Here is a 26,054-nt window from a genome sequence, read left to right as displayed (position 1 = left end):
TGTTCCAGCACCATTTGTTGAAGAGATTGTTTTTTCCCCATTACATTATCTTGGTACTCTTGTCAAAAATCTATTGACCAGGGGTGCCTGGCTGGCTCAGTCTCTGGGGCATGCAACTCTTGATCTCAAGGTTCTGAATTTGAGCCCCACAGTAAGTACAGAGATTACTTTAAAAAATAAATCTTTAAATAAAAAAAAAAAATCAATTGTCCATAGCTGTATGGGTTTAGTTCTGGACTTTCAATTCTATTCCATTGATCTATATGTCTGTCCTTATTACTCTACTACACTGTCTTGACTACTGTAGTTTCATAATAGGTTTTGAAATTGTGTAACGTGAGTCCTCCAACTTTGTTCTCCTCTCAGCATTGTTACTGCTATTCTGGCTGCCTTGAGGTTTCATGGAATTTTTGGACCTGGTCATTAATTCCTACAAAGAAACCGGCTGGAATTCTGATAGAAATTGTGTTAAATCTCTAAATAAGTTTGAGGAGTATTGACTTCTTAACAATATAAAGTGTTCCAGTGATCCCATGAACATGGGATCTTTCTATTATTAAGGTCTTCTTTAATTTCTTTAAGCAAAGTTTTACAGTTTTCAGTGTACATATCTTGAACTTCTTTGGTTAAATTTATTCCTAAGTCTTTTAATTTTCTGGAATATTGGAATTGATGTCTTAATTTCATTTTTGGCTTATTCATTGTTGGCATTTAGAAACACAACTGACTTTTGTACATTGATCTTCTGTAATCTTTTATACTCATTTCTTAGCTCTCATATATATTTTTTGATACTTTAGGGTTTTCTATGTATAAGATCATGCCATCTACAAATAAAGATGGTTTTACTTATTCTTTTCTAATCAGATGCCTTTTATTACTGGGTTTTTGTTGTTGTTGCTGTTGTTGTTTTTTGTTTTTTGCCAAATTGCTCTGTCTAGAACCTCCAGTATGATGTTGCATAGAAGTAGTGAAAGTAGGCCTCACTGTCTTATTCCTGATCTTAGGAGAAAAACTTTCAAACTTTTACCATTAAATGAGATATTAGCAATTGGTTATTCATAGATGCCCATTAGCAGGTTGAGGAAGTTCTCCTTTATTCCTACTTCCTTGTGTGTTTTTTCATGAAAGTGCATTGTTTTTTGTCAAGTGTTTCTTTCTGCATCTGGTGAGATGGTCATGTTGTTTTTATTTTTTATTCTGTGATGTTTTATTGATATTTCATTAATGTTGGGGTGTCAGACTAACCTTGCATTCCTCAGATGAATCTCATTTGGTCACGATGAATAATCCTTTATATATATTGTTGGATTCAGTTTGTGTATTTATTTTGCATCTATATTTATAAAGAATATTGATTTGTAGTTTTCTTTTCTTGTGGTATCTTCTGCTTCTACTACTTTGCTAGGGCCAGAAATGATTTCTTATCCATAATAGGAAAGGAGATACAAGTGATATACAAGGATATGAGAAACTGAGTAGCACTATACACTTGAGAGGTTAAAAGCCTTAATCTACCTGCCTCTCTCAGCCCCATCCCCAGCCACTGGCTGGCCTGCCTGAAACAAGGGAGAGGTGTCCCGGCTCCAGGGATGCTTCTTACTCTACTAGGCGAGCCTGCAAAAGTGGACTATTAGTGTGTACGGAGCATAAATAAGCTTGGTATTCCGAATCACGAAGCACCTGCCTCAAAGAATCATCACCTTGAACAAACCCTTGTAGAGAGTGGAGCTACAGAAGTCACAAGGTCATGTTTGTGAGACCGCCTTCTCCAACAGAAGTCCGGTGCCCAATACCCTCAAATACCCAACCTTCTTATTAGTCTGGTCTCAATTTATCTTCCATGTTTTTCTTTTTCTTTTAAGATTTTACTATTTATTTATTTATTTATTTATTTATTTATTTATTTATTTGACAGAGAGAGACAGCAAGAGAGGGAACACAAGCAGGGGGAGTGTGAGGGAGACACAGGCTTCCTGCTGAGCAGTGAGCCTGATGTGGGACTCGATCCCAGGACCCTGGGATCATGACCTGAGCCGAAGGCAGACGCTTAAAGACTGAGCCTCTCAGGCGCCCCTCTTCCATGTTTTTCTACCAACTATTTGCAGAGCTGGCCTGGTAACAAGTGAAAGAGGACATCTGCCTGGAGCAGCTGTCGGCTGAGGACCCTGAGTTGCTGTTCTCTTCTGTAAACTCAGCATGATGTCTTTGGAAGCATATTTCATGGCAAATAGTCAGTACTTTGGCCTCAAAGTACTTTGGCCCAGTATGGATCGAGCAGGCTCCTGGGCTAACTTGGGACAACCATCTGCAAGGCAACCAAGGAACACCCCTGAGGACCACACCCTTCTTGCCTAACCCATGGGAACCCTTATTTCACAGATCCTAGAGAAGATTCCTTGCCTGCAGGGACCTGGCAGCCGGATCCCACCTCTGGAAGGTGGTAGTCTCCACCCCAGTCCATGGCCTGACTCCTCCTAGGTGGGGTCTGGCTGTACTGGGAAAGCACCATCTTCCCAGGCTCCTGCTGTGGCAAGTCTTGCTTCGAACAGCTCAACTCATTTCTTGGTCATTGGAGATTTCTGGGCTGCCTAAATCAGATCACAGCTCCGGCCACTTTGCAGGAAGGTATGGAATGTCCAGTAAAGCTGGCTAGCCCGTCCCTTTCAAACTAGAGAGAAGCACTTCCCGTGTTGTCGTCTTCATAAACTTGTTTTCTTCAGTGTCCTCTTACAGGAGCACATTTCCTAGGATTCCTTCCACTTCACTCAAATTTCCCTAGTCTCTGAGTCTAGGGTTCCTTCTGCACAGGCTGTATGGACTCAGCCGTCTCAGGACAAACAAGTCTTCCCACCTGCTCTTGGTCACTCCTGGTGAGCACGGGTGAGCGCTGGGCAAGGACAGAAACCATCAGAAGTTTGGGTTTTTTGTTTTGTTTTGTTTTTTGTTTTTTTACCTACTGGCTGCTGACGATGCATCCCAAGTTCGTTCTAAAAGATTTCTGCAGACTGCTCTTAATTTAAGGCAGGGACCTTGGAGAGGTCAAAGGCCAGAACTGCTGCTCTGATTGCTGAGGCTCAAGGGCAGTAAATGACACAAAGGAGGCACGGTGCTTGTCAAGTCTAGAAGCCTCTCGGACAAACAGTGTGTTTCCTGTATGGCGCATTTAATTCATCATACTCTGGGACTTCACCTGTAGGTTTTCCACGACAGGCAGGGGCAAGCCCTCTACCTTTTATTGAACTTTGGGGTAAATCAAGACTCCCTGATTTATAAGTCTACCTTGAAACACTCTCCTTATTCTTGCTTGGCAACACGGAACAACTCAGCCAAGAAAGCACTCTTACAACCTAGGTCGAGGGGAGCCAAGCTCATTTATGGCTAATTAGAACTTAGGGGGAAACTGGAGTGAAACCGCAACAGGCAATTAACTTCCAGCCTCTTGGCATTCACTTGGAACACCCTCAGGAACGGATCCCTGCATGGTTACTCAGAGCGGAGCAAAAGTACCTTTGGTTCCCCGTCAGTGACACAAGGCGTTAAATGTGGCCACTTCCACGGCCCCGGGGGAGAGGTCCCCGTTCTTCCCGTTGCGCTGAGCATCCAAATGAGCAGAGGGCAATTTGGGCGGGGGCACGAGGGCCCCCCCCCCCCTGCCGCCAGCCAGCCCCACTCAGGGCGAGCTGTTGCCGAGGTGGCCGCAAGCACTACCGGCCTCAGAGTTAGAACCTCCCACGGGGATGCCCTTCACTTCTGTTCCTCCTGAACCCAAATGCCCTCCCCTCTTTAAGCCCCACCACGCAGGCGTTGTTTGTAAAACCCCGGTGGCACTGTCCCAGGTGGAGCCAGTGGCTCACGTTACAGTCGGGCGTCACGTGCCCACCTCGCCCCAGGCCCGGTGCGGAGTAGAGGACTACAAATGCTGACTCAATGAATGAGCCCTGAACATTTGCAAACTATGGCCTGGTTTCCGTCTTCTAGCAGCTCAATGTAGGGCTGCTTTCTCTCACCCAGAGTCAGGACGTGTTCAGATATTATAAGCTAACTTTCCTATTAGCCTAGAAAAAACCAGGAAGAAATTGGTTGCCAATCAAAAGAAGTGGATAAAGTTTCCTTTTATGAGAACAATGTGCTTGTTTGAAATATATAGTTGATAAGCTGCTTGGAGTAAGAGTCCAAGGAGTATAGCAAAATAAATAGCAAAAGGCCACAGAGGGGTCCTGTAAATCAGGGGGCTAGCTGCTGACTGCAGGCCATTAGCTGCCCCGAGCTCCCCACGCACTTGGCCATGTGCATCTGGGAGTACTGCTGAGGTGCAATGCCACAGAGGAGAGACATTTCAAGTTCAAGATGTCTAGGAGTAAGAATGAGCAGTCAGGAAGGCGCGCACACGTGTGTTGTGTGTGTGTGTGTGTGTGTGTGTGTGTGTGTGTGTACTTTGGAGGAGTACAGTAAGTGAAAAGATCTCACAAAACAAAAAGGTGAAGGAGAGGCTCTGGAGAAGAGAAATATTAAGTGAGGATGAAGCTGTTTGTTGTGGCGTGAAAGAGATTCTCCCCTATGTAATCCTGGGGAAAATTTGCTTTGCTCAGTAATGCTTTGGCTGCAGTGGGTTTGTGAGAAGGAATCGTAAAGAGGCAGAAGGCTCTAATTTCAGGTTTGCTTCAGACAGAAAAGAGACAATGGGCATGGATACAGGGCAGAGGAAAGTCAACTGACATCCAGTACGCCCCCCAACTCTCAATAAAGATTAAATATGTGAAAACGACGATCCTAAAATTATGTGTTAATATTGTGTCTTTTCCCATGACTGTCAACTTCCTGTGACCTTCCTCATCTTCTACCTGCAGTTGGTGAAGCTACTATCTATGTTCCTTCCAACCAGTTCATCGACAATGACAGCACTGGCCCTTACCATTGTTAACCACCCCTTTCCCCTCCCTGGTGTCTCCCTTGGGGCTGAGAGAAGTCTGTCTGAACCTCCCTGCCGTTAGCATCTTCAACCTCAGAGAGGTTACTTCATCGCAACCCACTTAGTTAAAACATACAAAAAAGGGTATATGGATGAGGTATATGGATGTTAACATCTGTATACCGACGCTTTTGAGATTGTAGTATTTAGATTGTTCACATTGTTGAGTTTATTGTTTTTAAAAGATTTTATTTATTTATTTGAGAGAGAGAGCACAAGCAGGGGAGAGCGACAGAGGGAGAAGCAGGCTTCCCCCTGAGCAGGGAGCTCGACGCGGGACTCGATCCCAGGACCCTGGGATCATGACCTGAGCCGAAGGCAGATACTTAACCAACTGAGCTATCCAGGCGTCCCCACACTGTTGAGTTTAAAAGTTAAAATATTAGGATAGTTTTTAGCTCCACACTCTACATTAAAATACTCAAACACCTTTCAATAGATCTACTACTCTTGTTTCCAAGGAAACAGTATCCTGCAGGTAACTGCACATAATTTGTCTCAAAGGCAACACAAAGTTTTTCTAATACAAACACATATACAAGTTTAACATATAATGTTATATTCTGGGGGTCTTAGCTAGGGCATAGTCTTTGGAACCCTTACTTTATCAGTAAAATGAGGGAATTAGACTATGTCATATGTAAGGTTTTCTCTAGCACGAAGAGAGATCTTAACACATTTGGCCAATTTCTCTGCCACGTGCTAAGTTGTACACAGATTTTCTAGCTAGAACTGAGACTTGTGTATGCTTGATTCTTTTGCATATTTAAGGCAAATAAATAATTGAAAGGGAAAAAAGGAGTATTTACTGTGCACCTATGAAATACGAGATTTATTTCCCATATACCTGGTGCCTGCCTGATGTTATTGCTGCAAAGTAGATATTATTACCACCACTGCAGATTATCAGGATTTTATTTCATAATTATAATTAACCAAATTCAGTGACAGGACACATTATTTCAGTTGTGAAACCTATATAACTCCATGCTTTTTCTAATATACTACAATAACTCTCAAATTAAATCTGCATATCTAAGGCTTAAATTTACAAAGAGGATTAGACTGAAATTATTTCTCTAATTTCCTAAATGGTAAGTTATATAACCTATTCAATTAAAAAAACCTTATTTCCATCTGGACCTGAGGGTATTAACCTCTGTGTACCCCAGAAAGCAGCAAGAAGTTGTAACAATAGCAGCGGACATTTACTACTTATTTGCAGGCATGGCGATAGGTAATTCATAGAGATTTTATTTAATGCGACGTGAACAACCTCCCAAGGTAGGTAGGATCCCTGTTTTATTCCTGGAGGAAACTGAGGCTAATAGGACTTTAGTAACAAGTGGCAAATGACCGAACCAGGAATCGATTCCAGTCCCGATCGATGCCTATGTTCCACGGCCTTTCAAATGTTTTAAATTTCTAAGAATCATTACCTTTTGCTATTGTGTCCTAATACTGATATTCCAAGAATTCTGCTTAAATTAAAAATCACAAAGGGCTGGGAGGCGACGTAAATGAGGATAGAAGCAACCACCACCCGCCCCCGGACAGCCAGTGCGCCACCCTGCACGAAGCCCCCGACACTTGGGCTGCACTCACAGAGAAGGACCACATCAACAGCCACCCAACAGATGCCTCGCTTGCCACACCTGCTTCTAGACAAACAGCCTGTGAATAAGCAACACCCTGGCTCGGCTAACTAGCCTTTCCTGAGCTAACCTGGCTTCCTGTTTGCCCCTGACTTCCTTTCAGTCTATTGCCTCCCGGTGCAACCTGCTCGACATTCAACTTTGGCAACATCATCTACTTTAACCCAAGTTTTGGATTATTTTATTTTGTTAATTACATTATGTTCTTCCTTCAAAAAAATGAGAGGGATATTAGGAAAAAAAAGTTACACATATAAGCAAAACTTCTGATTATAATTCAGGCATAAAGAAGAATGAGATCTTGCCATTTGCAACAACATGATGAATCTAGAGGTTATTATGCTAAGTGAAATGAGGCTGCGAAATACCATAGGATTTTGCTCATATGTGGACTCTAAAAAACAAAACAAAGCAGAAACAAACCCATAAGTCCAGAGAACAAACTGGTGGTTGCCAGAGTGGAGATGGGTAGGGGAATGGGAGGTACAGGCTTCCAGTTATGGAAGGAATAAGTCACTGGGATGAAAGGCACAGCATGGGGAGCATGCTAAATGGTATTGTAATAATGTTGTATGGTGACAGATGGTAGCTACACTTGTGGTGAGCTTAGCAAAGAGCTGTTCAATCATGTTGTACATCTGAAACTAATGTAACATTGTGTTGTCAACTATACTTCAATAAATAATAATAATATACTAGGGAAATAATAAAAATGACCAAGCAGAAAGCACTGGAAACATATCGCTAATTAGTGAAGGTGGGCTGTAATGATTTAAAAGTATGTTTTTGCTCTCTGGTAATAACTGGCCTGTAGAGCATGTTAACTGTTCACCTCACACACAAGTTTTAGAAAGCACTGGATGCTTGTGTGTATGTGTGCGTGTGTGTGTGTGCGTGTGCATGTGTGTATGTGCGTGTCTGTGGGTGTGTGCGCATGCACACGTGTGTTTGTGTGTTGCGGTGGTGGGGGCAGGTAGGGCTTTACGGTAAGGACTGAAGTAAAGCAAAAAGAAAATATAACCACATCAAACTCTTCTGTGTCATGAATCCTAAAAATGACTTTCAAAAATAAAGTTCTATTACTCTCATCAAAAAGTCCATTGAAATCAAAGTGTTCTTCTCTACATTTATAAAGGATTTTAGTTCAATTTTTTATTGCAGATATCCATGAATAAAAAAGTATAAAAACTGTAACCATTAGCTTTTGATCAAAATCTTGGCAACTCCTAAGAGTTGGATATAAAATCCATTCATCTATCGATGGGACACTTAGGTTCCTTCCATGTCTTGGCTATTGTAAATAATGCTGCAACAACATAGAGGTGCATATAGCTTTTCAACTTAGTGTTTTGTTTTGTTTTGTTTTTCCTTTGGATAAATGACCAGTAGTGGAATCACTGGATCATATGGTAATTCTAATTTTGTGAGGATCCTCCATACTATCTTCCAAAGTGGCTGCATCAATTTACATTCCCACCAGCAGTGCATGAGGGTTCCTTTTTCTCCACATCCTTGTCAACACTTGATATTTTCTGTCATTTTGATATTAGCCATCCTGACAGACGTAAGGTGATTTATCATTGTGGTTTTGATTTGCATTTCTCTGATAATCAGTGATGTTGATCATCTTTTCATGTGTCTGTTGGCCATCTATATGTCTTCTTTTGAAAAACGTCTATTCAGGTCTTCTGCCCATTATAATCAGATTATTTGGTCTTCCAGTGTTGAGTGGTAGAAGTCATTTATATATTTTGGATATTAACCTCTTAACAGATCATTTGCAAATATCTTCCTCATTCAGTAGGTTGCCTTCACTTTGTTGATTCTCCTATATCATAAGAGATTTTTAAAAGGTATGGCTTCAAGGTTGTTTTGTGTCCCTGGAAATAGTGTTTTGGGTAAGGGGATAACGAGACACTGTATTTGCCCTAAAATGCCCAACTTTAAGCCTTAACAATTACTCTAAGAGAATACTGGTTTTAGTTCCCCTATCTGGAAGCCTAAGAAATTCTCAATTGTCCCTCAACACCACTCATGGGGCCAGAACAGAGAAACTCCTTTTGTCGACCTGACCAGGAATGTAACTGTGGCAGTGTCCCTTGAAAAAAGCTGTGCACCCGCACGCCAATTACATGTGAATGAAAGCTGGGGGCGGAGGGAGCCTTGATAACATTCAGTGTCCTTTCACCTTCAAATTCAGATAGTGAGTGTTCTTTGGTTTCACTGGCATAAGTAGCTACACGTCTCATATGGATTTAGGTACTTAACTATTACGGTATCAACTGGTACTGAGCATTTATAAGCAATTCAGTCTAAAAAGTAAATAACTGCCCTGGATAGAGTCCTGTAACTGTTACTGAGCCCCCTGCTCCAAGCACCCACTGAAAGTTTTAATCCCCACCCCATCACAGGAGAAATTTGGCAATGGCCATGTCCAGAGGCACTTTTCATTGTCACAGTGGAATTGCCATTAGTTTGTATTTGCTATTTGCATTAGAGGCTGAGGATGCTCCTAGCAACTGTGAATTTGAGAAACCTTGAGTTACAGGCAGTATAGATACTGGGGTACTAGTGGGGCAGAAAAAAAATCATGCAAGACAATGAGTATGGTCATTATCCTGGTAGAGCGTGTAATCGGAGAAGATGCACCATTTTACATACGTAATTTTTCTTTCATCCAAATAGGCCACACAATATTTATATTTAAATACTTTTATTTTCATTTCACAAAAAAAAAAGCAACAGTGTTTGCAATTACACATGCCTTTCAGTCAGTGCTGGTCATATGCAAAACAAGTTATCAGAAATATAAAGAAAAATAAGCCTTTTCCCTTTCCAAGTGACACAACACAATTTGCATATATATATATTATACATACCATTTTCAAAATTTTCCACAAAAGACAGATTATGATACAAATTTAGAATTCCACCCACAAGCTCAGATTCAAAGAATTGGAGATCTGCATAGGTGTTTAAATACAAAAATGTAGTATCTCTACAAGCTTCCAAGTAATTACTTTTCAAAGTGTTTGAAAGAGATTACTCTTCATAGCAACGTGGAACACTTGGCTTTAATCAAGACGGCTATAAGACTAAGGTTTGTCTCAGTGTGAGTTTGCTGATAATGCAAATGCTCCAATTATGTGGTAATTCTCATTTTATATATATATCTGTATACACACACACACACACACACACACACACACACACACACACACACACAAGTGTATTATTGTACTGATGGTTTATACATTTCAACTTCTGGAGCATTTCATTCAGCGAAGCCATGACCTTTACTTCTTTGAAATATTTCAAATTAAGAACTGTTCAGAAATATCACTAATGACTACCATGACTAATTCCAAAAAGGTGCCCCTTTCTCGCTTATTTATGATCAAAGTTATATGTGTCATGAACAAATTTTTATTTTTTCTACAGCAGCAGGTATAAGTAACAGCCAAGTATAGGCTAATTTTTGAACACTAGAATCTGACAGTTTGATATGGTAAATGACATCTCTTTGCCAGTGTTCTAGGAATCCTATCAATGTTTCTAAAAATACACATATAATAAAATAATATGGCAAATCTTCAGCATTATATTCATTATAAACTGCAGAACAAACAAAGATTGCTCAGAAGCTTGAAGGAAAAAAGGAAGGGAGGAAGAGAGGCAGGGAGGGAGTGAGGGATTTTACACATGCATTTTCTTTGATACAGACAAACGTGGAGTCCTAACATTTACCATGTGGTGAATGAAGAGTCAGTACGATTCAAGAATGCTGAACATGAACATGCAAGTCTGGATGTATGAAATGCATGCAAAAACATACAGCTGATGAGGCAACACTAGCTTACATTTTTAAGTGTACGTGAGGATAACATCTAATATTGCAGGCACCGAAGACAAAAAGAAAAAAAAAAAACAACAGGAATGGTCCAGCTAACGGAGAACTGAGGAGAGTGAAGCAGCCACTCAGAAGAGCTCTGGGTAGGGAAGGGCCAACTTGCCCGATCACGGACGGGCGCTGAAAGAGGGCCTGCCTCCCGATTCTTTATGGAATGATTTTGGGGCCCATGTTCTTATTCACTAGAACCTATGGCAATAACTCAAAACATTCATTCCAAAAATCAAAATAAGTTCTATCAGTTATATAAGAATATGCTATCGATGGAACTGCAGGAGACTTCTGGAGATAAGTCAGAATTCCAGGCCCCCAAAAGAAGCTACTCTCAAGGGTCTTCATGTAAGATCTAGGCAGCACTTTCACTGGCTTACCAGTTATGGAAAGATTAATCAGCAATGATCTTTAAAACTACTTTTTCCTTAGTACTGTCCTCTTGCCTGTCTGGAATCTCCAAAGCACAGGCCCCTTTTCACCATTTCCTTCTGTTTGAATCAGCATAAGAAATGCTGAATCTGATTAGCTTTCATAAGTCAACCAGATCCAAGTGTCTTCTCCCAACTTATTTGCTATATACCTGTTGCCATGAGTTACACCACCCCAATGCCTTTCAAGTCAGATGGCAGGGATTTGATGGGACTTGATTTTTGTTAGATCCATGCAGAGCCCTGAAAGGGACTACGTATTAATGAGAAATAATGAAAAAAAAAAGAAGCAGATTAGTTATGTGCTTATATATATTTACATTTTTAAAGGCATATATCCTAGGAATAAAACAAAATAACCACAAAACAACAACTATACTAGGCACTGCTAAATGAGGAAATATGTGGGAAAGGAAGAAGCGATCTGTCAATTTATGCAACTCAATTTTCATTAGGTTCCAATATAGATAGCCATGCAAGGAACTAAATACAAAATGAAACAAAAAAAGCCCCACCCATATTCATATGTATTAAGAATATTCCCCTGCCACAAACATAAACCCCTCCAAAAAAACCCAAGTAAATAAACAACACACAACTCTTCTACTCACTATTGCCAACACAGGCAATAAGGGAAAGGGGAGAAGGGGAGATTTGTCATACACTGATCCTCCATTTTCCTCTGGTACCTATACATCATGCCAAGACTAGGCACAAAATCAATAATAGGAAAACACTGATACACAGTTTTTAAAAGTTCATACCCTGCCCTTTTCCCCTCCCCATGACCCACCCAAATCATCTCTCCCCCTTAAAAAAACTACCCCAAATTATAAAACTATTGCCCATGCAGGCAGTGAGGGAAGGGACGCAGAGGAGATTTATCATACGTATGGACCTCCATGTTTCATTATGTACCTACAAGTCCCCGCAAAGGACTGAGTACTAAGTGAAATAACACACAAAACGTAGCAAACATTTATATACATTAAAAAAAATTTTACACGCACGCGTGCGCGCGCACACACACACACACACACTCTCTGTCCCTCACTCACTCAGAATCCTCCCACCCCCACCCCTCCAAAAAAAGAAACTAAACATCTATTCTTCTACCACTGCCCGCCAGGCAATGAGGGAAGGGAATAGGGGAGATTTTTCATAGAATCAATCTCAACTTTCAGTAAGTACCTTAACAGTCATGCAAAGGACTAGATTCAAAATGAAGCGAATGCCAAAAAGAGGCAGAAACATTTATATACATTTAAAAAATCACCTAACTTACCTAATAAGCCCATTCCCCATTAAGAACTTCAAACACAACAAACACCAAGTCCTACAGTACTCTCATACAATCGTGCACAGGCTACAGGGGAAGAAACGGTTTATCACGCCTCTGGAGCTGGGCCTCTGCACTACACTGCACATCTACAAATCCAAACAAAAAAAATCAGTTCAAAGGAAAAGCGCAGAACAACAACAACACCACAGCAGACATTTATATACATTTTTAAAAATGTAAACCCAGAAATCCCCCCACCACCCTGCCAAAAAACCCCCTCTAAACAACTGCGCCGCTAGTCATTGCCCAGTCAGGCAATAAGGGAAGGGGAGAAGAGGAGATTTCTTTCATAGAATGAACCTTAATTTTCATCATGTACCTAAATACCCATGGAAAGATCTAGGTACAAAATGTAGTAACAGAAAAAAGGAACAAAAATATTTATATACATTTTAAAAAGTACATATCCCCCATCCTCCCAGGGGAGGGAGGGGTGCAGTAAAAAAATTAATCTAGAACTACTCTAAAACTATTGCCCACTTGGGCAGTAAGGGGAGGGGACCGGAGGAGATGGTCATACATCCGGACGTCCGCGTCTCATCGGGTACCTCCACGTCCAAGGAAGGGACGGGGTACAAAATGGAGTAACACAATATAGTAACAAACACTGTACATACGGTTTTCAAAAGTATATATCCTGCCTTAGTCCCTTCCCACCCCCCAAGACTTCAAAAAACCCAAACCACTTGAAAATTATTGCCACACATAGATAAAAAGGGAAGGGGAGAAGAGGAGATTGCTATACATCTGGAACTCCATGGTTCATTAGGAACCCACGTGTCCAAGTGAAGGACTGGCTACCCGGTGAAATACTATAATAAGGAAGTAAAAACATGGAGATATATATATATATATATATATATATATTTAAAAATCGTTAACCCCAAACCTACAAAAGAACCCCGAAACTAAGTATCTACTCTACTAGTCACTGCCCTCACGGGCAGTAAGGGGAGGGGACCAGAGGAGATTGTCATACGTCCGGACCTCCACGGTTCACTGGGTAACTTCCAGTCAGGGGACCCAATGAAATAACACATCTTGGTAGTAAAAACAGGTATATACAGCATGTACACATCCCTTCCCCCAACCCCGCATCCCCCCCCGCCACAAGCCCACTCCAACAACTACTCTACTAGCCATTGCCCACACGGGCAGTAAGGGGAGGGGACGAGAAGAGATTGTCATACACCCGGACCTCCACGTCCCATCGGGTACTCTGACGTCCTCTGAGGAGGATACAGTACGAAATGAATAAGGAATACAAAGTAGTAGGAAGTCTATTCATATACACTAAGTACATACCCTACTTTCTCCCACCCCACAACACAAAACATTAGCTACCACCCAAGGAGGCAATAAGGAATAGGGCAAACAGGAAATCTGTCATACTCTGAACCTCAATTTTCACTAAGTATGTATGCACACATGCAAAGGAACACATATAAAATGGAAACATTAAAAAAGGAGCATAACACATATATGCACACATCTGTTCCCACCCCACAAGACGAGATCCCGACAAGAGCAACTACAACCACTCTATTAGTTGTTAGCAACAAGGGGAGGGGTGCACGGGACATCTGTCGTACTTCTGGACCGCCACAGTTCATTAGATATCTACGCACCCATGAGAAAGATGAATGAAGTGCAAAGTGAAATAACACCCACAAAATAGCAGCAAAACCATTTTGTACACATTTTAAAAAGAACATACTCTGCTCTCCCCCCAGTATCACCATCAACTTCCAAAAAAGAGACATCAAATAACTATTCTGCAGCTGTTGCCCACACAGGCAATAACGGGAAGGGCAGAAGAGATTTCCACAGGACGGTGTCTCACTCTTTATCAGAAGCAAGTATACAAAATGAAAGAAAATAAAAATAGATCAAAACCACACATGTACATTTAAAAAGTATATAGCCCCTCCCCCGCCAAGAGCCACTCAAAGACATCAATCAACTATTCTACAATGTATCGCACGCGCAGGCGAGAAGGGAAAGGGCAGTCAGGAGATTGATCCTACATGTGGACTCCCACTTTTCATTCAGGACTTCCTGCCGGCGCAGAGAAAAAAGCACAAAATAAAAGAATGCAAAAAAATAGCAAAAATACACACATTAGTTTGTTTGTTTGTTTGTTTGTTTTAAGTACAAATGGGAGTGTCAGAGGGGGAAGAGAAGAAGCTCTTTAGAAAGAGAATTCATTCCAATAAAAACCAAACGACAAAGGCAAAGGGGAGAAAAAGAGCTCTATCATACCTATGAAATTCAGATCTCATTTTGCAAACTCCGCCCAGGAGATGCTGACCTCGGTGATGATACGTGTCCTGAGCTCATACACCTTCTCTGCAGTCCCATGAAATGAATGGGGGTTACCTGAATACTCGGCAATCCAACCACACATTACTGTTCCAGGTGCTTTAGTTTGCGTAGCCTCTTAAAATGCAACTCAGTAACGGGCTACCAGTAATCCGACAAACTCAGCACTGAACTTTCATTCCTTACTTTCCAATATTCAGAAAGGACTCTGTTCTGGTCCCAGGGAGACTGACGCAGCCCCCGAGCCTCTACATACCCAGAACTCTTCTGACAGCTCTTTTGTTCCTACAGAGGCTAACGTACGATAAAAGGAAAACCTGAAAGGCAAAGAGTATTAGAATTAAGCAGAACCTGGGATGGTAAAATGGTAGGAAAGTTCAGGAGCACTCACACAATGGCAACACAGTTTCACTCACAGGGATTTATAGCAAACAATGCCCTGGAGGAAGGCCCAAGCTTGGGGTGGGACCCGACACTACCTGCAGTTTAATGTACCCAATCTCTTGCTGTTAACAAACCAGACGCCTTAGATTTCTACTTCCAGATCTCCAAAGCACAAGTCTTTCTTCTACAATTCTAAATTTCCAATTTTACCTTTCTTAATCATCCAGCATAATGTGCCTCTTCTACTACGTTCAAGCAGCTCATGTCTCTGCCATGAACGTTAATACTCAGCGGCGTCACGGATCTGTGGGCGCACATGACCAAGCGCTATGACTGCAGGAATGTACATGGGAGTTCTCAGAGACACCGTGGCTAAGACAAAGTGGGGGGGTGGTGGTAAAACTTCAAAAGCTACAGTTATGCCTCATGTCACATGTCCTATCTATTACATAGACTTATCTTCCTGACTCAAGAGTTCGTTTTTGGAAGTGCCATAGAGATGGGTTAGCTTGACTTGAAAATTACGGAACTCTGTGGGAAAATGTGAGGTGAGGGCTACTAAAACTACAAATACTTGAGGTGAGGCCTACAAATAGAACGATAACCAGCAGGGATCCGGTATCATGGGAATAAACAGGTTGTGAGTACAAAGAAAGCAATGAATTCCAAGTTACCTCTATTTTTAGCCCATGTTTTGATAAGGATTTACTTAAACATTACCCTCTGCCCACACACACACATACACATACACACACACACACACACACACACACACACACTCAGGAAAAATGATATAATTCAAGACAAGATTTGCCATATACAGAGTTAACATACATTACAGGAGCAATGTAAAGATGGGCAGGTATAACTGAAAAATCTTAACGGATGTTGAGAAGTAGCAAAATTTAAACTCCGTATCAAAGTGGAATTCAGTAATATAACATGGTAAAAAACCAGCAACCAAAAAACCCCTCAAAAGTTTAGTATTTTTCCCCACTCTAAAAATATAAAAACACACTAACTTCCAATATCAACTAAAGTATCATTCATCTGCTAAAGCACAAGAGGAATAAAGACTTACAATCACCCCAGTTTCAATAAGACGTCTTTAGCGGATTCTGTGAGTCTCAGGATATAATAGTTTGTACTCTGAACCAGAGGTAAATGTTTAGAAAAGACTAAATTGGGGGAAAACACACTAGGATTAAAGAAAGCTACCTTTTAGCTTGCCAGCATTTTAAATTTTGTTATATAAAAATACTTTCATAAAGTAAAATATAATTTTATACACCATCTCACATATTTTCACTGTATACCTGCTAACTTAAAAAAGGTGACCTTTCCAATTGATTCTCTGGAGTGTTTTAAGTGCTCACAAATGGGTATCTACCCTTTTTATGTACACAGAAGATGTTTTCAAAGAAAATATAAAGTACTCAGTTATTAGGAAGAAAGCTTTTCCCCTAAGAATCAAAGAAACTCAACAATCTAGATATTAAGTCTGCATAGCTCAAAAAATTCAAGTACAGTATTTCTCCTTTACAAGGAGTGAAAATGCAATACAGTTTTAGAAATCTTCCCTTTTCTTTCTTTCTTTCCTTGGCCATTCCTTTTAATCAGTTACTTTGGCCATGATAAAAACAAAATAAAACAAACAAAACCCACTGATTTTTCAACTAAAGAAAAGTACTATTTTGATAGTAGAAAAAATTCAAAGCCCACCATATTAAATCTGAATCAAGTTACTCCTATCCCACATTCTCTTTATTCCTTTAAGGTACTATGGTGAACTTCAAATAAAAATGTTCAATTTCTCAAAGACCCTATCTTAAAATATGCTTCTAATATATGCTACCATATAACATGAAAATCTACACGAGTATGACTCACAGAGAAAGTGTCTATGATCAGGTAATGTCAAAGGCAACCTAAACTAATTCTAGTAACAGTGATAGTCATGATAAAAGACAACAGTATTAACAAAATGCTTGCCATAAGTGTAGACATATTCCTCTATAACGTAAGATGTACCTATGGCAGGGAGTGATAAAGGTGTATAGATTTGGAGAATACTGGAATTCATAAATAAAATAATTATAATTAAAGCTAACTCAGTTTGAAACAGTTTCCTAAAGGATGAAAAAATAAGTATTACCTATTTGGAAAATTTAATCTTTTGTCCTTGTTACTTAGCTTTTCAGTACAACAAAAATTTAAAAATTCTGTAGCACCTGGCTGCCCTGCAGAAAAAAAAATATAAGTTATAGATCTTACTTAAACTTTGTTTCAGAAAATAAAGGATTAATCAAAACCTCAAACCAAAGTAGATCTGCACACCTGAGATCGGTTTTCTAACAGCTGTAGGATTCGTCGACTTCATTGCCATAGCTTTTGAAGCTAAGTTTTGTACCACATTCAAGTAACATCTATCGTCTACCACTAAGAAGCAACAAATGGCTGACAAAGCAGCGCCTGCAAGGATGACGGCTCCCACGGTAGATCCTTCCTTGTTGCACTGTGCCAGTACTTTCCGGATACTGAGAAACAGAACAGAATGCCAAAACAGATGTTTTTCCCCCATTTGCGTATCTTCAAAGTAGAAAAATTACTGTTTTTGTAGATGTTGGCATACAGGTGAATATAATTTTGTAATAAATAACTACATACTGCCCAAAGACAATTCGAGAAAGACAGATGAAAAATACAGACGGGCCCTGAGCGAACTAGAACTCCTAAGAGTGCCAACAACTCGGCAGCGATTCTGGCTTCACCTTGGCTTTTTGCTAAAGCAGCAGAGCCCATGTTAACTAGCTCTCTGAATGGGCGACAAAATGGGGCGCAGCTGTGCATGCTAGAGCCACCACGTCAGAGTTTTGAGGTTCTTCTCCATCCATCGGATATTCAACTGGATGACTTCCAAAGCCTCCTGGACACAGCGAAGGCGAAAGGTTGCCTCTGACTGATTTTCAAAGAACGCCTGGACCTGTAAGTTGCACGCAGAAGTATTTCAAAAGAAGAACAGTAAATCACAGGTAACTCTGAGTATCCTTTTCAGATAAGCTTTAACTGAGTCATGGCTATGCTGAGGTCTTGGAAGAAGTACAGACAAGAAGGACTTTATTTATTTATTTTTAATTTTTTTTTTAAGATTTTATTTATTTATTTGAGAAAGAGAGATAGCAAGAGAGAGTAAGAGCAAAGCGGGGGAGCAGGGAGAGGGAGAAGCAGGCTCCCCGCTGAGCAGGAAGCCTGACACGGGACTCAATCCCAGGACCCCAGGATCATGACCTGAGCCAAAGGCAGATGCTTAACCCACTGAGCCACCCAGGCGCCCCCAAGTACTTTAATATTCAAAGTATTTACATCAAGTTCCTGATCACACATGGTGAAATCTGAAGTAATTTTAACAATGAATTCCCCTTATGCCCACAAGGATGAATTTTTCCAGTTTAGAATGGAAAAAAAAAAAAAGCCAAATAACAGTAAATGAAGTAGTCTAAAGTTAGAATTAATGCCCAGTTCTACCCTTGGAATGGAATTCTTCAAAACCATTTTATTACCACTTAAAAAGAGAGTTGGCATATGCTGGTCTCAATTCAAAAACTGATTTGTATCAGGCAGACGAGGGAATACTGTTGAGAATGGAATCAGAATTCTTCCTCATCAGAATTTGTCTTCATTGCTGAGTATCCCCCCTTAAGCAATAATCCCAGGGCAGAATCGCGGGCACTGACCACAGCCGACAGAGAGAAGGGGCAGAAACTGGCATGACAAGGCACTGTCTTAGACTGAGCAGCCTACGGGGAAAGGGTGACCCAACCTCCCTGCTAACATTTTATACAACCAACCTCAGACAAATGCGCCTTTGTTGAAAACAGGTGTGTTGACCCAGCAACAATACTTTGTATGGTATAGGACCCCAGATGAAACCTGAAGAAACAAAAATTTAAGAGCAAAAAGAGCAAAAACATGAGGCAGTTTTTGAGAAGCAAATGTCCTGAATGCAAAGGAATTACTTGACTGTACATTACACAGGCCAAAGGTGGACTGGGAGTCCTGCTCCTGGGTAATGAAGCTCAGTAAATCAGAAATAACCGCACATGCCCTCTCACTACCAGTGGGAAGGAAAGGTGGCAGAAAGAAGCAGGAGTTATGGATACCCAGATAAATTATGAATTCATTTAATCGATTCAAAAATCACACCTTACCCACAGAAATGCCACTACTATTTTGAAAGCAAAAAAGTCCTCCGTGTGCTGTCTGGGTGGGTGTGAGTTCCTCTCCAATCCCTTGGCAATGACGAGGTATTTTTCAACACACATAACTGAACAGCTATTCTGAAACAGTCCATGGCCAGGTGAAGTGAAGTGACCTAAGTGTCAAGCATGGCTGGGCGTAATGAGTACCCGAAGGGAGCACCACTGTCAAACGACTCATGTTATGGGATTACATTTACAAGGGTGAAAATTTCTGGGTGTTTCAGTTAAACTGTCACTGAAACATTTTTCCTCTCATACCAGATCTTAAATCCTGTGAATCAACACAACATTGGAAACAGTTTCAAATGAAGAACGGGAGAATACTAAAAATTAGTAGTTATCTGAGAAACTCACTTCTGTACAAGCTTGTTCCAGTTCTCTTTGACAAAATCCCATGCCAACAAGTGTCCAGGAAAATGTCGGCCAACTGTTCTAATGATGAATGACAGCTTTTGTGTTCGGATGATATCTCCACTGAGGCTATTTTTCATTAACCTGAAAAGCAAAGCAGATTTAGTTTCCAAAATTAGTATTTGTCATGAAGTGATCACTGAACTTAAAATCAGTGCTGGTCTCCTAATTAAGGTTCTGAAGCAATTCACAGCATGTAAGTTTTGGGTTGGTCTAAGATTGATCAACAGATTGAACACCTGTCATTTTTTTAAATGAAGGGAGAACTCACCAACAAGATAAGGACTTAAATATACCGTCACATAATAATCAGTAGTTCTTGATGCAATAAGGACACTTAGGAAATAAATTCAGGTAGAGTTTATTATAACTCTGAAGATTGGATTTGTTGTTGTTGTTAAAAACTTTATTTGATATGAGTAGATAGGTATATTGCTACTCGTAAAAAACTGGGCTTTATATGTACTAGATTATGTTCTAAATTCTTGACACAACAAGGCTTGAAATAGGGAATCATTACCTATCTCCATGTTACCATTTAAGAAACTGAGGTTATGTAAAATTGACAGACTTAACACAGCTGATGAATACTAAAGCCTGGTATGGAAACAAACGCAATTTTCATCTATCGTGCTACAATATCTGTTTTGAGCGGGAAAACACATATCCCCAAAAGAATGCAGAATGAGTTTTACGGGGAGGAAAAACCCAAATGCCCAATGAGATGTGATGGATTAGATAAATTCTGATAGAGCCATACTGTGCGATACTGTGTAGCCACAGAAACAAATGCAAATACGCTTTATGAATGAACAGGGCAAATCTCAAAGACTGGTCACTACAAAGAATGTTACAGAACACCAGCTAGAGTAGAAACCTATGTTCAATATATAAAATACACACCTGGACAGACACTGTTAATAGAGAGAAGAGAATAAGATTGGAAGTGAAGGGGCATATGAGAGGGACTTTCACACTTTATTCCGTTTCCTCAGGTACTGTTTAAGTACTTCATAATGGGGAATTTATCGGTGTACTACTAGTTCAAAACAAAATTATTATTGATTTAACAACAAAAACTTTTCTCTCTTTGCTTGGGTCAGAGTCTGGCTACTACTTTAAAGAAAATGACTATTTACAGTGCGTCCTCTGGAAAGTGGGTCTGGGCAGGTGCTAAGAACATCTCTGGAACAGAATGATTTACCTGAGCAAAGTTATGCAAGAGAAGCAATGAGAGCCAAGTGCCTCTCCTTTCCTTCCCGCTGCTGACTGCCAAGATACTTGCGCATTTCTCCTGGTTACTTAGAGCTCCTCTACCCTGACCCTGATTGTTCTTCCTGCCAGGAAGCCCTACCTACTGCCCTTCTTACCCCATGTGACCCTACAATCTCTAGCTCTTCATCCGCTGGATATTAAAAAGGAAAGGTCTGGGGCACCTGGGTGGCTCAGTTGGTCAAGCGTCTGCCTTCGGCTCAGGTCATGATCCCAGGGTCCTGGGATCGAGCCCCACATCGGGCTCCCTGCTCAGCTGGGAGCCTGCTTCTCCCTGTCCCGCTGCTGCTCCCCCTGCTTGTGCTCTCTCTCTATTAAATAAATAAAATCTTTAAGAAAAAAAAAAAAAGGAAAGGTCTGACAAATTCACATGAATGTATAACCTATGGCTTTTACGTGTTATCTTGTACTGAAGTCTCTGCATTTTCAAAATGATAGCTTGGAGAGAGCAATGCCTTGACCAAAAAAGAAAATGAAGCACGAACTGTGGAATCAAAAACAACATGCCAAATGACCAAGAAGTTTTTAAGCACAAAGTAGAAGGGGACTGTGATTTTTGGCATCTCCCAATCTCTTTTAGGCAAAGCACCTCCTGCCCATCTGTACAGGTCCAGTCCCTGAGACGAAGCCGAACACATGCGGGCTCCCCCCCACACCGTCCAAGTCAAGGCCAGCCCACAAGGAAAGGCAGAAAGAGGGAGATCCCAGAGAAAATGAGCTCCTCAAACCTAGGAGCACCATGTCTTTATGCTTTTGGTTTCTATATATCATATTGCTTGGGTGGTTTCGTACCAGTAAAGTTTCCGTACATCCTCTGAGCTGGCAAGAGCTTCAAGTATTTTATTCTTCTCTGCTTCAGAGTCTATAGAGACATACTTGCTTAACAGGAATGACCAGCCTTTCTCTGTTTTTGCTCCAACCTTGAACACAGTACTCATGACATCAGTAGGTAGGCTGTAAGAAAGGTACAAATATGAGAAAAACAAGGAAAAGAAATCCTGAATACAAAGGCAAGGAATTGACTAGTGGTGCTTGCGGAGTCAGAGCAGGTAACAAAAGAGTCTTTACAACTCATTGTCAAGAAAACATTTAATTCAGTGGGTTGCTACTTCCCTGGTGGTGTGACTATAAAGAATATCAATTCAACTTAATGCAGTAATTCTTCACTGAGCAGTCTCTGCCCTCTAGGAACTCAGAGGCTATCACAACATACAGAATAAATCAGTATATTGCCACGTAGTGTAGAAAGTTCCATGGTGGAAATATAGCAGCAGGTGTGAGGGGAGCGGTCATAAGAGGGGAAGAAGCCCAGTTTTCTGGCCTTATTAAGATCTCAGAGCTGGAAAAGACCTCAGAAGGTTATCCCAATCCCCCATCCCAACTCTCATCTGATGCTTAAATCTATTTCCATAATGCCCAGTAAGGAACATGGAGAGAACCAGTCATCATCAAAAACATGTCTACTTGGGGCGCCTGGGTGGCTCAGTCATTAAGCATCTGCCTTCAGCTCAGGTCATGATCCCAGGGTCCTGGGTCCCAGAGTCCTCCCCCTCCCCCTGCTTGTGTTCCCTCTCTCACTGTGTCTCTCCGTCAAATAAATAAATAAAAATTAAAAAAAAAAAAACGTCTACTAACTGCTAACTCCACTTGCTATGTTATAGCCCTAAATTATAAGAGACTTGTTTGACAGCTCTCAACCATTCCGATGGCTGCTATGAAAAAGCAGAAAACAAGAAGCCTTGGTGAGGATGTGACGAAACTGGAACTCCTCTGCCCTACTGGTGGGAATGTAAAATGGTGCTACCACTATGGAAAACAATATGGTGGTACCTTAAAAAATTAAAAATAGATCTACCATATGATGTAGCAATATCACTTCTAGGTATAGATCCGAAAGAATCGGAAGCAGAGTCTTGAAGAGGTATTTGTATACCTATGTTCACAGCAGCATTATTTGTAAAAGCCAAAAGGTGGAAGCAACTCAAATGTCTATCAATGGATGAAGCAATAAACAAAATACGGTGTATATAACGAACAAATTCAGCCTTAAAGAGGAAGGACATTCTAACACGTGCTACAACATGGATGAGCCTTGAGGACATGTGAAACAAGTCAGTCAGACAAAGACAAATACTGTACATTTCACTCACATAAGGTATTCAGAGCAGAAAAGAGAACAGTGGCTGCCAGGGGCTGGGGACTGGAGAAAACGGAGAGTTGTCTGGGTAAGGAGTTCTAGTTTTGCAAGACAAAAAGTGCTGGAGATTCGTTGCTCAACAATGTGAATATACTTACACTACTGAACTGTACAATTAAAACATGTTAATAAACTTCATGTTTTATATATTTTACTACAATTCGAAAAAACAGTCTTGTTTGACAATGCAAGTACACACATCACCTACGTTAACACTCAGGATGACAAGATCCTGGTTTCAGTATATGATATCAAGGTAAGGAAGAGGCAGAGAGCTCATTTGAGTAGAAGTGCATGTCACCTTTGAGTTCCGTTGGAGGCCACCCAGTCATCAAACAGCGTCATGGCTGTGGCACTGCAGTTCTCAAGGCCGTGGACGCAAGCAAACTCCAGCAAGACTGACCGAAGCTCCCGGGCACATGGGGAGCCTTCATCAGTCCAAGTCTGCTGCTGGATTTGGCTTCGAAGTAATTTAGATACCCTGGTCTACAGAGACAAATTGTTAACAATAATTAGGACAATCACAGAAAACTCAGGATGGCTAGATCTTTATCCCCCAGCGTTTACCCAAGGAGAAAATAGGAGGGCCTAGGTATTACTCAGTAAATATCGACTGACAGAGGAGGCCCATGTACAGCTGGGTGAAACCATTCAGTAACTACACATCGGCTGCTATTGCCGGGGAGCGGGGGGTGTCTCTTAGTTACATGACACAGAAAGAACTGATGACTGCACTGCAGTAGTGAGCCTGTCTTCTGTGTGTACTCAGTGAGAAGATATTTTCCTGCCAAAAAGTATCACCTATTGCCACTGCCAGAAGCGAGTTGGGACTTTCTGACTTTAGACTCCATAAATCCATAAAACAATGAGAGAAGAATATACTTCTTTACTGACAGGTAGATGTTTTAATGTTTCTGAATGCAATATTAAAGGCATACTTAAAATATCAACTAGTGTGATGATCTAACAAGTTAATCCAATCGAATTAGCAAGAAAATGGGGCGGGCAGGCAAGAAGAGTTGTTTATAGTTATTTCCCCACCCTCAACTATATATTTACAAAATTTTCAGACCCGTAGTAAAGCAACAAGAAGAGCACAGTGAATACCCATATGCTAGATTCATTGGTTTGTAACACTCCTATGCCCCAGAAAATTAGTTCAAGTTCTTTACAGAGCATCTTGTTCTTCCAGAGCACCACTGTCAATACCTAATATGAACCCTAGTTGGAGCGTTTTAAACTGCTGACGCCATTTTCTCAGCAGCCCTTCTCTAAGTAAGTCTCCTGTGGAGCTATGAGAAAGAAAAAAAGGAATCTGTGCAAGGAGAAGGACTCAGAGTTTGTGATAACATGTCAACTCGCTTTTGTTTGCTTCAAAAGCAATGGGATAGAGAACAGACACCTTGTGGAATGTGTAACAAAGCCTGCGAGTTATTGAGAGGACATGAGGTGGAAAAACACTTGCCATGCTGACTGATAAGCCAAGGGACATGAAAGCAACGCAGGTGATCCTACGGACACACACGGCTGCACTGGACGTGCTGTCTGCCGCTGGCCTGACGTTCTCAGAGGCACGATAGCGAACCATCCCAAATGAACACAGGATAAAAGAAAATTCAAAGCTACTCCTAACTGTCAAGTAGAAACAAAAGGAGAATGAGAGGAAAAAGAGTTACATGCTTGAGATACTACTAAAAAAAAAAAAAAACTCAGTGAAGAAAAATGTCAGTGAGAGTTTACTAAAACATACAGGCACAAGCAGGAAAAAAAAAATGGCCCATTAAAATACTGGAAGCAAGGGAAGCCTGACACTTGAAGGTGCTAAGGCTAGTTCCTGAGCAGTTACTCCGCTGGAGTTACAGGGTGCAATTTTACTAGTTATTTCTGATACCAAATATTTAAGATGAAATCCCCAAGGAGTTGATTTTACATATATTTCAAATGATAACAGAGCAAAAGATTTTATTTTAAAAATAATTCTGTTTTTAGAAAATTCCCACTTTATCATTTTTATTAAGTAATCCAGGTTATGTTTTTAATATTAATAAATCATATAACAAGTGCTTCTTTATTGAAGCAAGTGCTTCAAACAGAGAACCTGTTTTTCCATGGTTCTAATTTTTTTTTAAATTTAAACTCATTAAACAATAGAATCCGATCCTCTGATTTCATAAAATGAAAACGGCAAGTGGGGAGAGAAAATAAATGGATGGGTTATACAAGCTACAAACATTGGGTATGCAATAAAATGCAAGAACAGTTACACAAAATGATTTTTAAAATAAAACAGACAGGAAAGATGGTGGCACTTATATTATGTATTACATTTTGATTTATTGCTTTAATTTTACACTGATATGCCCAGGGAGTTCTTTCTTGGGTCAACTCAGCTTCTTAAAAGTGAAGTGTCAGCTTTTATTGCAAAAGGTTTACCCCACCAATCCCTCATATGTAAAAGAATGACAGACTTGCAAGTGATGAAACAGGAATATGGCTGGGATCAGATGTTAACATCAGATGTGAACGATTTGACAAAATTCAAAAGTGCCTCCAGACCCTATCCACCCCAACACCACAGCATACATCACAAAATGGGATATAGATGTATGTGTTATATAGGTATGTGCAGCCTAGATAACAAAATGACCAATATATTGTCCTGGTGACAACAATATAAAAAATTAATTAGACACCAGTCTTAATCACAAATACTATTTGAAGATTGGATCCAAGGACTCAGAAATGTCTGCCATTCCATCTCTAACTATAGTATCAGATTTTATATTTTGAGAGCTTTGATGGTACCAGAACGCCCTCTGAATTTTAGAGACAGTTTCTCCCTCTTGATGACCTAACGCTAACCTGACTTTTAACTAACAATCAAGTGTACAAAATCTCCAGCAATACA

The 26,054-nt window shown here is 40.6% G+C and overlaps 1 protein-coding gene across 3 annotated transcripts in view; it reads right to left on the bottom strand.

Annotated features, from left to right (window-relative positions):
• Positions 1-9,323: 9,323 nt before the first annotated feature.
• Positions 9,324-26,054, bottom strand: part of LNPEP (leucyl and cystinyl aminopeptidase) — a 100,206-nt gene continuing 83,475 nt past the window's right edge. For all 3 annotated transcript variants that reach the window (XM_025866826.2, XM_025866828.2, XM_025866827.2), the window contains 5 exons: positions 23,448-23,632; positions 21,742-21,903; positions 19,621-19,761; positions 18,856-18,937; positions 9,324-17,990 (listed from right to left, as the gene is read on the bottom strand). In XM_025866826.2, the coding sequence (XP_025722611.1) occupies positions 17,859-17,990; positions 18,856-18,937; positions 19,621-19,761; positions 21,742-21,903; positions 23,448-23,632 (702 nt within the window). In that variant the 3' untranslated portion in view covers positions 9,324-17,858. The remainder of the gene's footprint in view (positions 17,991-18,855; positions 18,938-19,620; positions 19,762-21,741; positions 21,904-23,447; positions 23,633-26,054) is intronic.

Source organism: Callorhinus ursinus, unplaced genomic scaffold (genome assembly GCF_003265705.2).
Source record: "Callorhinus ursinus isolate GAN/ISIS: 27379988/994484 unplaced genomic scaffold, GSC_fseal_2.0 scaffold3, whole genome shotgun sequence".
Classification (NCBI taxonomy): Eukaryota; Metazoa; Chordata; class Mammalia; order Carnivora; family Otariidae; genus Callorhinus; species Callorhinus ursinus.
Note: the sequence above shows the minus strand (reverse complement) of the source record. Positions and strands in the feature narration are given on the sequence as shown.